General features: G+C 38.6%; 1 protein-coding gene across 5 annotated transcripts in view; it reads right to left on the bottom strand.

Moving 5' to 3' along the window:
- LOC140453274 (ceramide transfer protein) overlaps positions 1-12259 on the bottom strand; it is a 112134-nt gene that overhangs the window by 5294 nt on the left and 94581 nt on the right. For 4 of the 5 annotated variants that reach the window (XM_072547831.1, XM_072547854.1, XM_072547847.1 and 1 more), the window contains 5 exons: positions 7031-7126; positions 6686-6818; positions 5462-5532; positions 4152-4280; positions 2780-2909 (listed from right to left, as the gene is read on the bottom strand). In XM_072547831.1, coding sequence (XP_072403932.1) covers positions 2780-2909; positions 4152-4280; positions 5462-5532; positions 6686-6818; positions 7031-7126 — 559 coding nt within the window. The remainder of the gene's footprint in view (positions 1-2779; positions 2910-4151; positions 4281-5461; positions 5533-6685; positions 6819-7030; positions 7127-12259) is intronic. The other variant, XM_072547840.1, reaches the window with a different exon arrangement.

Here is a 12259-nt window from a genome sequence, read left to right as displayed (position 1 = left end):
AGAGTTTCCAGTAACAACCAGCTGTCTCCCACATATTTAACTCTGCAAATCCCTTGGAATAAAAGGACATCAAAGACAGTGACAGGATAGAGGATTGGCTAACCAACAGAAAGCGGAGTGTCAAGATAATTAGGCCTTTTTCTGGTGGGCAAGTTGTAACTAATGGGTTTCAATCCTCTACTCCAGTTATTTAGTTGCAGGGATAATAGATACTATAGTCAAATTTACAGATGACACTGAAATAGGTAGGAAAGTAAGCTACAATAAAGAAATAAAAGAAATTTACAAATGAAGAGAGGTAGTTAAGTGACTGGGTGATCAAGTTTAACATGGATACATGTTCTCTATTTTGGTAAGAGAAATAGAACGCCAATTTATTATCTAAAATGGAGAGAAACTTCAATGCAGAGGAATTTAAGTGTCCTTATGTATGAATTACATAACCTAAAATGTTGGTATAGCAGATAATAAAGGAAGGCCAATGGAATTTTGGCATTTACTGCTAAAGAGATACAATGTGAAAGTAGGAAAGCATACAAGGCATTAGTAGGTCACGTCCTGAGTAATGCAGAGTTTTGATCTCCTTACTTGAGGAAGGATGTATTGCTTTGGAGGATGTTCAAAGAAGATTCACTAGATTGATTCTAGAGGGGAGGGGTTTGTCTTATGAAGAGAGATCAAACATTTTAGGTCTATATTCTTGAGTTTAGAAGAATATGGAGAGAGCTAATTCAGGGGCACAGATGATTAAGGGAATTTATGAAAAATAGACATGTTGTTTCCTCACGTGGGCCAAATCTCGAAGAGGCCATTGTTTTAGGATAAGGGGTTACAGATTTAAATCAGAGATGAGGAGAAATTTTTGCTCAGTCACGAATCTGTGGAACGTCAGGATATTCGGTAAATTTAAGACAGATTTTTAATTAGTAATGCAATGAAGGGTCATGAAAAGTAGGCAGAAAAGTGGAGTTGAGGCCAAAATGAGATCAGCCATGATATCATTGGAAGACAGAGCAGGTTTGAGGGACTGAATTGTCAACTCCTAGTTCTTCTGTTACGAATGGACAAATTATCATCAGCAAATGAGATCATTAGTGTGCAAACACCTTTGTGTAAACAAAAGGCTCAGAAATTGAAAGAAACCAGACATGTTATTGAACTGTGTTTCCCTCATTAATTTTTTTCCTTCTTTTTCCACCCTTCATAGCCATATCTTGTCTATGTTTGTGTCTGTACTGAGAGAGGTTAATTTAAGGAGTAGAGTTTAAGAATAGAGTTATAAGTCAGCAATTCATATTTCCTTTTTGCTAATAAAGACAATTTATAATAAAGTTATTTTCTTGTTAAGAACAGAGATCTAATGACTGGGTTCTTATAGAACTTGACAAATGGAGTAGATAACATTGTAACTTTGTTTAAAAATGGATCAAAGGATGGACTGAATAAATAGAAGCCGGTCAGTCTGGCCTCAGTAGTGGGCAAATTATAATACTCAGTTCTAGGACACAGGATACACTCTCTCTTAGAAAGGCACACAATCAAGGACAGCCAGTATGGATTTCTTTGGGAAATATCTTGTCTGACTAAGTTGACTCATTTTTAGAGATGGTGACAAGTAGGATTGATGAAGATATTGTCATTAATGCGATCAACATGGATTTTAACAAGGCTTTTGAGGTGGTCACACATGGAAGACTTATTTTAAAAAATTTAATGGGATCCAATGGTATGTAGCAAACTGGATAGAAAATTATCTTAGAGGCAAGAAAGAAATAGCAATGAGTGCTTTTGTGACTGGATGGCTATTTCCAGTTGGGTTTGGCAGGGCATAATACAAAGTCCTTTGCATTTTCATTCATGGAATTTGGACACCATTGGCTAAGGCTAGCATTCATTACCCATACTCAGTGGCCTGGAGACCATGGTAAAAATCTGCCTTCTTGAACCACTGCAGTTCTTAGGTGTAGGGAAACCTTCAGTGCTGTAGCATATAGAAGCTGTTTCCTCTGGTGGAAATCCAGACCAAAGGGAAGAATAAGGATAAAGATAGCTATTGAGAAGTTAAATCAGGAGGCATTTACTTGATACACAGGAGATAATGGAAATCTGCTACTCTTCAGATGTCCTGGAAATTTGCAGGACTTTGGTTGGGATATGGGTATTAAGTGACATGGGATCTAGGCAGGTAAATAAGTTCAGATACAGAACAATCATGATTTAACAGAATGGCAGAATAGGCTCATCAGCTGAAATACCAACCATTCTTTCTGTGTCACTTCAACTTTGTCACACCCCTCCTGGATTTAAGGGGGTAGTCACCTGATAGATGACATTGAAAAAAGGAGCCATCCAGCTTCCTACACCACAAACTGCAGCAAGGAGCACTTCCTTGCAGTTGTTCATTTGATTGCAATTCAGTAAAACAAGGTGAACTCGGCCCGGACAATCAAAGCCCAATCTCCTATCTATAGAATCCATCTACCAGGCCTGCTGTCAAGGAAAGGCCGTCAGCATTCTCAAAGATCCATCGCACCCTGGCAATCTTTTTCTACAACCTCTACTATCAGGGAGAAGGTACAGAAGCCTGAACACAAGCACCAGCCGGTTTCAAAACAGTTTCTAACCTACTGTTGTTAGAATACTGAATGGACTCTCAAACTCACCTATTATTTACTTATCTATGCTACTTAACTCTGATCTGCCTGTATTGCTCACAAGACCAAGCTTTTTACTGTGCCTCGGTACATAGGACAATAAATTCAATTCAATTCAAACTCACCATTAGCTACATACGTGATCTTGCATAGGATGTTATCTCTGCTGATTGCCTGGTTCCCTTCTGGAGGGCTTACTAGTGTCTGGCAGATCATGGCAATGTTTATTTTGGCACGCACACATCTGTTATTCTGCTGTGAAATAGGTGGAGTTAACACAATCTTGAACAAAACACAAATTGAACCCTCTGCAATTACTTAAGAAATGTTACATTTTAGCATGAACAAATTGCAATATTTTCCATTTTAACCCTAAAATAGAATAGTCTAATTTCAAAGTCCTCGATGTGCATAGTTCCCCTTTGAGCTGTAGCTAACTATACATAAGAGAATGAAGAAACCAACGAGGAAAGGAAAAAACAGAATGTGAATACAAGTAGAAAGTACGGGGATCAATAATCAGGGATTTCTGATGAAGGACTTACGCCTGAAACATCAGCTCTGCTGCTCCTCAGATTCTGCCTGATCTGCTGTGCATTTCCAGTGCCACACTTCTCAACTCAATAACCAGGGAGCACAGTTGTAAGGTACAGAGCAGGAGATTGAGAGGGGATGTGAGGAAAAATGTTTTCACTGAAGATGGTGGGTACCTGGGGCTCACTGCCTGAAACAGCAGTAAAGGCAGCACGCCTCAAGACTTTTAAGAACTACTTAGATAAACACTTGAAACACCATAGCATAGGTGGCTATGCAGCAAGTGCTGAAAAACAGGAACAGAGATTTGATGACTGGAATGGACCGAAGGGCCTCTTTCCATATGGTAAAACCTGATCTATGAGAAAGGAGGTACTGTACTGGCATAACCTAAAGATTGGCTAATAGAAAGAAAATAGCCTGGGAAAAAAACTGTTGCATTTTTAATTTTGGTCTTCTCTGTACCTCAGGAAGACTATTATTGTGGTAGTGGAAGCGCAACAAAGTCACCTGTCTTGTTTCTGGGAATGGCAGGACTGTTATAGATGACAGTTGGAGCAAACTGGCTTGGATTCTCCAGGGTTTTGAAGAATAAGGAGGGACCTCTTTAAAACCTTCAAAAAGCTTAAGGCACAGGCAAGTATTAGGTTTCCCTTGGTTGAGGAACTGGGATACTTAAAAATAAGGGAAGTTGCATTTAATTCAGAAGGCTGCAAATCTTTGGAATTCTCTAATCCAGTGATATTTGGAAACTCAGTTTTTGAGTATGGTTGAAGTAGGGATTGATAGCTTTGACTACCCATGATCCAAGAGTTCTGAGAACAGTTTGGTAAAAAGACACTGAAGAGTTTGATCAGTCATAATTGTATGAAATGGCAGAGCTGGTTCAAAGGACAGAAGGCCTCATCCTGTTCCTTAAATTCTTAAAGTTCCCTATGAAAATCTTAATGAAAATAGACTTACAGGTGCACTGTCATGTTCCACAGAAAAATTGCAGACAAGCCACGTATCTGGATCATTTTCATTTGTAGCTGGAACTTTTCGAATTGCAGATAAGTAAAGTACATCTCTTTGCGAAGCTGGCCAAACTCTCTGGAAGAAAAGGGAGATAAAATGGCTGAGCTGCAGCAAACAATCAAATTAGTAAAGACCTTCCATCACATTAGATCTCCAACACAATGCAAGAACCATATACTGTGAAATAATTACGCATTTGCAAATCACTTGTACAAAAATTAATGCAATTGCCTAATTTGTCATTTTCCCACTGAAAACTTCTGAATCAATATATCGAACTTGTGGAGATTGCTACTTTTGCCAATGGTACCACCTTGCACTCTAATTCCAAGATCTCAACATTTAAGCAAAGTATTATAGATGCTAGCGATCTGAAATAAAAACAAAAAGCTCTGCTATTAACACCAACAGGAGAGCTGCAAATCTTTGCTTAAATAATTCTATGATTTTGGGTGATCTCAACACCAAACAGTTCTTAAATAGTTAGCTCCATATGTATAGAAGTAATACACAAATCTATCAGTATCACTCCTATTCTTGCTTTTGGACTATTCCGATTAATCTATTCTTCAAAAGATGGAATTGAGAGACAGCAGTACCAGGAGGTTGGTAGATCCCTAAAATGTTAAGCTCATCTTTTCTGACCAAAATGTGGGCAAAAGAAATAAGGAAGATGAGTTGCGCAACTTCCCAAAGATGCTCACCTTCTCAGAAATAATATAAAACTTAGGACTTGAAAAGCCTGTGCCTTGGAGGCCACAAACATTAAGAAACTAATTCAACTAAGAAACAAATTATTTCCATCAATTCACAGATAAATCTAAACATTATTGTAAAATTCATTCTTCATAGCATTATTTTCAGAAGTCAATTGTCCGATGTAGTGAAGGTTAGATTGGAGATTGGTGGCATTATGGTTCATTGGAGTAGAATAAGATTTACTTTGTATTTGGTCATGACTGATGTCAACGCAAACAGAATGTGAGAACTGGAGGTGCTGGAAAAGCACAGCCAGTCAGGTAGCTTCTCAGAAGATACCTGACTGGCTGTGCTTTTCCAGCACCACACTTTTTGACTCTGATGTCAACACAAGGTGGAGGAGGGAAAAAAAACTAAACTCCCTGTACTGACCATCACACAGAAGGACATTAAAAATAAGGCCATTTAAAATAGAAAACAGATTTAGCACACTCGCGCAGTAAAAGAACTACACCAAGTCACCAGCTATAATGTTTTAATATCAAAAAAGGACATACCTTGTGTGTCTGATAGATGATGATTGCATTATCTGATAGAATTTCTAGTACATGGAAATTCTCAATGGTTGCTGTGGAGTGTAAATGGATACAGTCTTTGTCAAATCACTGCATATAAATGAATGAGCACTTAGAACATGCACTTAGTCATTGACGGATTTGATTTGGTGGAGGGAAGAATGTCGATCAAAGAAATCCTGAAAAGAATGTCTGGTGTGCTTTAAAGGCAAAATGGGCTCATAACAATCGACTGAATTCCTTAAATAGAACAGATTACATCATTTACTATTTCATCCAATGCCAGCATCTCAGGGCAGTGAGCACTTCCTCAATATTGTACTAAGGTTCAAATTTGAGTAAAAATAACCTTCTGAAATTTGATAAAGGTGTAAAATTGGGGATCACTTACACATAGGGAAAAGCGCGATGTCAGAAACCAATGAGTATCATCCGTATTAGTAATATTTTGAGTGTTCATCGTGATTTACTGCATAAGGAGGGCTGGATTGCAGTTTACCTTAAGTCTGCTGTGTTGTATGGCCATGAATCATCACTTTACCAAGATCACCTCAAGCAAAATTTCTTTTATCTGTTAAATATGGGCATCACTGACTAAGCCAATATTCTTTAACCATCTTTAACTTCCCTCGCGGTGGTGTTTTAGACAACTTAGCAACATGCTAGTTTATTTTAGAGAGCAGTTCAGAATTAACGACAATGCTGTTGGTTTGGAATCATATATATGCCAGATGTTAGCGAACTAGATAGGGTTTGCACAGTAATCAACAATTGTTCCATAATATTCCAGATATTTATTGAATTCAAATTTCACATTCTGCCATATTTTCAGAATGTTAGCCTGGGAATTTTGGCTTACTGATCCAGAGACATGATCACTAAGCAACTGCTTCCTTAAGAGACTACCAAACTGCATAAAGCACATCTGGACCTTGAACGCTGTAGTCAATGTCTAAAGAGAAATTGCTTGCATAGCTAGGCCAAAGCCATTATCTTGGAGCATTCAACAATGAATTACAAGTATTTACTGTAATTAAAAGGAAGAGGCCGGATTTAGCTTATGAGCCACATGCCATGTTTGCTATTGTACTCAAAAGGTTTGCTTTTACTATCAGACACCACAGACTGCTACTTATCAATTAACTCAAATTATTTAAAATAACTTCAATAAACTATCAAATTGAAATTATTCTAAAATATTCTTACTTTCCCAATCATTGCGAACATCGACATTCCAGAAGTAATGGCATACTTCGTGACCTGTAACTCCTTTGACAGAATGTGTTGCTTTGAGAGGATCTAAGACAATCCCATTTTCTTCCACTTCTCTTCTGTAGACCTGTACAAAATGGAGGAGGAAGGGTGATTGGATGAATCTGGGCTTTAAAACATTAACAAATAGGTACTGTATTAAACTCAAGTTTGTAAGTGCGTGGATCGCGACTTGAAAAGCCAGCACCCCACAGTCAATGAGAACATAAGAATACCTACTTTTTTCAAAGAATATAGTACTGAATTTTAAAACTTTCAAAAAGTACAAACATTCCTCACCTTCATTTCTCCCTCTTCCACCACCAACTGCCAATTAGCATCACCACCTACATCTTGTAGAGAATATTGCATGTGATTTTGCACCATTTCTTCAACCTGTAAAGACAAAGAGCACTGGTGTTAACAACCTGCACTGTAGCTGACTGTGCATATTGGCTACAGTCTTGTTTGTGGCATAATCAACAAGAAATCAGCTACTGCTGGAAATTGACTACTTTGACCAGAATGTCTCAACAGTATCTACTGCCCATGGACAATTTCAGAGAAAAGAACAAGTGATTTGCCTCAAGACAACTGGCTCTTTTTGGGGCATCACTTCCAATTTCTCACCTTTCTCTATACAGTATTACCAAACTGCAGAATATCAAATTGATTCAGCAGTCTTTCCTGCTAATCTATTGATACATACTGATCATTAACTAAAAAAATAAATAAACCTGAATTCCTCTCCCCTATCAGTTTTTGAAATTTGAAAAAAATAATTTGGATCAGCAATTTCTTCTTTAAGTTTGAAACTATCCATCAGATTACCTTCACGTCTGCTTCTCTGCAACAAAAAATGTTCTTTCTTCAAATGGAAAAAAAAAACTGTGCACCTTGGTCTCATTACTTTTACTGCACAGTATTCTTGATTGAATCATGGCAGCAGCTAAGACAAAACTTTGCTTTATACATGGTTTGCATTTCAGCTAAAGTAACTTAGCATATGCTTGGTTTTCAAAATGGCCTTATTGACAAGGAAGTTTGGCTTGCAATAAACTATCAATAATCTATCATGTTACAGCTAGACAAGACATTGGTAAGACCACATTTGGAGTACTGCATACAATTCTGGTTGCCCTGCTATAGGATAGGCATTATTAAACCAGAAAGGTTGCAGAAAGGATTTACAAGGATATCAAGACTGGAAGGCTTGAGTTATAAGGACAGGCTGATAGCTGCGACATTTTTCACTGGTCCTAAGGGTAGAAGCTTCAGAGTAACCTTATAGAGGTTTATAAAATCATGTGAGGCATAGATAAAGTAAATAGTCAAGGTCTTTTTCCCAGGGTAGGGGAGTTGGTAGAATGAAAGGGAGGCAGCGGGGGCTGGAAAGGGAGCGTGGGATGGTTATTTGAAATTCGAGATCTCAGAGTCATAGAGATGAACAACTTGTCCATGCCAGCCACTTATCCCAAGCCAATCCAGTTCCACCTATCAGCACCCAGTCTATGTCCCTCCAAACCCTTCCTATCATATACCCATCCAAATGCCTTTTAAATGTTGCAATTGTACCAGCCTCCACCACTTCCAGTGGCAGGTCATTCCAAACACGTACCACCCTCTGCCTGAAAGAGTTGCCCCTTAGGTCTCTTTTATATCTTTCCCCTCACCCTAAACCTATGCCCTCTAGTTCTGGACTCCCCGACCCCAGGGAAAAGACTTTGTCTATTTATCCTATCCATGCCACTCAATTTTGTAGACCTCTAAGGTCACCCATCAGCCTCTGACGGTCCAGGGAAAAACAGCCCCAGCCTGTTCAACTTTTCCCTCTAGCTCAAATCCTCCAACCCTAGCAACATCCTTGTAAATCTTTTCTGAACCCTTTCAAGTTTCACACCATCTTTCCGATAGGAAGGAGACCAGAACTGCACGCAATATTCCAACAGTGGCCTAACCAATGTCCTGTACAGCCACAACATGTCCTCCCAACACCTGTACTCAATACTCTGACTGATAAAGGAAAGCGTACCAAACGCCTTCTTCACTATCCTATCTACCTGCGACTCCACTTTCAAGGAACTATGAACCTGCTCTCCAAGGTCTCTTTGTTCAGCAACACTCCCCAGGACCTTACCATTAAGTGTATAACTCCTGCTAGGATTGGCTTTCCCAAAATGCAACACCTCGCATTTATCTGAATTAATCTCCATCTGCCACTTCTCAGCTCATTGGTCCATCTGGTCAAGATCCTGTTGTAATCTGAGGTTACCCTCTTCGCTGTCCACTACACCTTCAATTTTGGTGTCATCTGCAAACTTATTAACAGTACGTCTTACGCTTGCATCGAAATCATTGTGTAAATGACAAAAAGTAGAGGACCAAGCACGGATCCTTGTGGCACTCCACTGGTCACAGGCCTCCAGTCTGAAAACAATCCTCCACCACCATTGTGTCTTCTACCTTTGAGCCAGTTCTGTATCCATATGGGAAGAAATGAAGGAAAAGTTAACGAGAGTGAGGACTAATTCAGCAGAGGTGAAGGAGGGTATCGGAGATGGTGGTTGGAGGACACAGATGGGGGAATAGATGGGCCTCTGTTGGAGCTGAAAAAACTGAGGGCCTACAGGCCATCACTGTGCTGTACGGACATGTATAAGGATTGCATATCTACTGTGAAGCAGCAGCATTGGGGGCCAGGGAATTGGAAGTTGTTGAATAGGTGGAGAGCACGTGCGTGTTCCAGCTGTAGGTAGGAAGCGCCTGGACCACTGATCTCTCCAGCTGAAACAAGAGGCACAGAAGTGTGAATGACACGCCAAGATTCAAGCTTCATTTGCTGTCCAAATGTAATAAAAGACTTTTCTTTGATCTTTTCCTACCCTAGTCCCACCAGTACCACCAACACCTTAACATACACAATCATTACATAGCTAGGTTTTCAACACTTTCAGCACCCAGAAACAAGTCACTCAGCGATTATATCCAAGCCTTCATCCATATTGTGGCTAACATCGACAATGTTTCTCCTCTTCAAATTCTAAAGGACTCCCAGATTAAACATAATTACCTCTCCCATCTCGCAGATCTTTTCTCGGCTCTTTGTTGCAACCTGCTCTTCACTGCATAGCCACATGTTGCACACACCCTCTTAAATTTCCTCAACCATCCTCAACTATGCTCTTTTATTTAAGTATATTCTCTTCAACTGTGACTCCGGTTACTTATTGACTCCCATCTGTCTAGTAAGTCAGGTATCCACTCACTTTTAACCATCTTGCAAAGAAAGTAAAGATGTTTCTATGTTAAGAACATTGTGTACAGTTATGTAACAGATATTAGTTTTACTCGAAAGCACTATGCTGCTCTCTGGTGAAATGAAGTAGGTTCTACATTTACAATCAACAAATGAAAATAAACTTAATCACCTGGTTCATAAGCCACATTATGAAAGATGTGGTAACTGCAATTTTGAAATGTATAAACATGTGTAACCGGTCAACTTTCAAAAGTCGATATTGCTTTATGTCTTATGAATATAATGTCATGCTTAACCATGGGCAACATCAACTTGTACACGTGCAATGATATCACAAAGTATAGGGACCTCTGCAACAGTCTACTAAAATCAAACAAGGAATACCAGTGTCAAAACACTTACCATTCCAGTTACCAAATGAAGGAAGAACTGTAATGATATAATTTAAAATAATGCAGCTAGTTTGCAGGAAACATAGAAATCCTGAGTGATGAGTGGGCGATTGTGCAACCATAACAAACCTTTCATTGGTAAATAGATAATCCCATTAGATTAAGTTTCAATTACTTGGAGATTGCAGAAGCCCAATATCAAATTATATAACTGACAATCAATCTCCAGCATCCGATGATGAAAAAGTGATGTGGCCTTAAACAATTCTGTCAAGATAAAATTGCTTAATATCTTTATGATTGAAAGGCAGTAATCTGTCTTGAGGAGTAAACTCAAAGCATGCAACCCAAGAAAATCTCAAAACTTTGGAAGAATTTGGCAATTTGATCATCAGGGAAAAAGCTCCATGAATCTCAGTGGTACTGACAGTAGCAGTCAATGATCTTCAAAAGTGATGAATCTATTAAATAACAAGTTCCATTTGTCTGCAAAAATGTCATTGACAAAGCGCTCATCACTCTTGGCAAACCCTTAGAATTACTGTTCTTTTACTGTTTACTCAAGTATAACGTTTTTGCTGAGATTGGTTCTTGGACCATCTATTCTACTTTACAAATATGGAGGGGAACATGGAACAAATTAATGCCAAGACGTCAGATCTGCCACAAACAGAGCAAAGTTGCAAACGTTGACACTTTGTGAAAGTGCATACTTTTAGATGCTAATATTTGTCTGACTGGGAAGACGACATTAAAAAGGTGGCTCCCTAAATCTTAAAGATTCCTACAATACCTATTTACTGAATATAACAATTAATCTCAATTACAGTGGAATTTATAGGCATGAGTTTGAATCAATGATATTAAGGTGTGAAACTAAGCTCACTAAACTAGTAATTTGTAGACAAATAAACTATTACAATCTTTGCAAAAGATCTTTAAGGGAAGGAAATCTGAACCCCTACTTAGTCTGCCTCACAGATGAACCTTTAAGCAATAAATGCTGCTTTTTCCACATATTCTCAAACTAAAGGTTTAAAATACCATTTTCAGGCAGAATAAAGAACATAATGGAGATTGTTCTAAGGTTCTAATAGTTTTACTTGAATTCTGAATTTCTATTCAATTGGTCTTCAAAAATGACTTCCTTAAAAGGCTTATAGATCTGTGGGAACAAGAGCACTACACAACTATACACAGAACACTAACTGTTGATTATTCCAATTTTCTTTTCTGTACGTGTTATACATTATCTAGAGAATTACCCAGAGGATTTTAAAGCATGGTCCATACAAAATGTATAACTTTTGCTCATAAATAACTTTTACTAGGTAGTATTGGGTAAATCTAGCACAAGCCATGCCATCTCCCCTCAATAATCCATGTTATTACTACAAATACAGGGTCTGTATGATGGAAGGAAACATTTACTGTATGTGGAGTGCTTCTGAAGAATTGGCAATAGTTGAAGTAAATATGGAGGGAAGTTCAGGGCTCTAAGTTTTCTCCTCTCAACACCCTCACTGGAGCTCATAGTTAAGCCAACTAGCCAACCACCTCTACTACTCAGTGCCCTCTGCTAGTAGAGATTGTAAAACGGTTCCCTTTCTATATGTATTGCCCATTGGATATCTGCATTACAGCGAAAAAAAACACTCATTAAAAGATATCTTCTCTGGCATTGACATCTCTCCCCATTACAGAATGGTTACACCACACAGGAAACAATTTGGTAGGTTTGAGTTTGTGCTGACCTTTAAAGAAACAGTTCACCAAGTACCATTCCACCAACGTTTCCCCTCAGTTCTGCATTACCTTCTCTTTCAGATAAGAATCCAATTTTCTCTTGAATATGATTGAACCTACTTAAGCAGGGCA

The sequence above is a fragment of the Chiloscyllium punctatum genome, chromosome 2, assembly GCF_047496795.1.
Source record: "Chiloscyllium punctatum isolate Juve2018m chromosome 2, sChiPun1.3, whole genome shotgun sequence".
Taxonomy (NCBI): Eukaryota; Metazoa; Chordata; class Chondrichthyes; order Orectolobiformes; family Hemiscylliidae; genus Chiloscyllium; species Chiloscyllium punctatum.
This window is presented reverse-complemented; position numbering and strand designations above follow the sequence as displayed.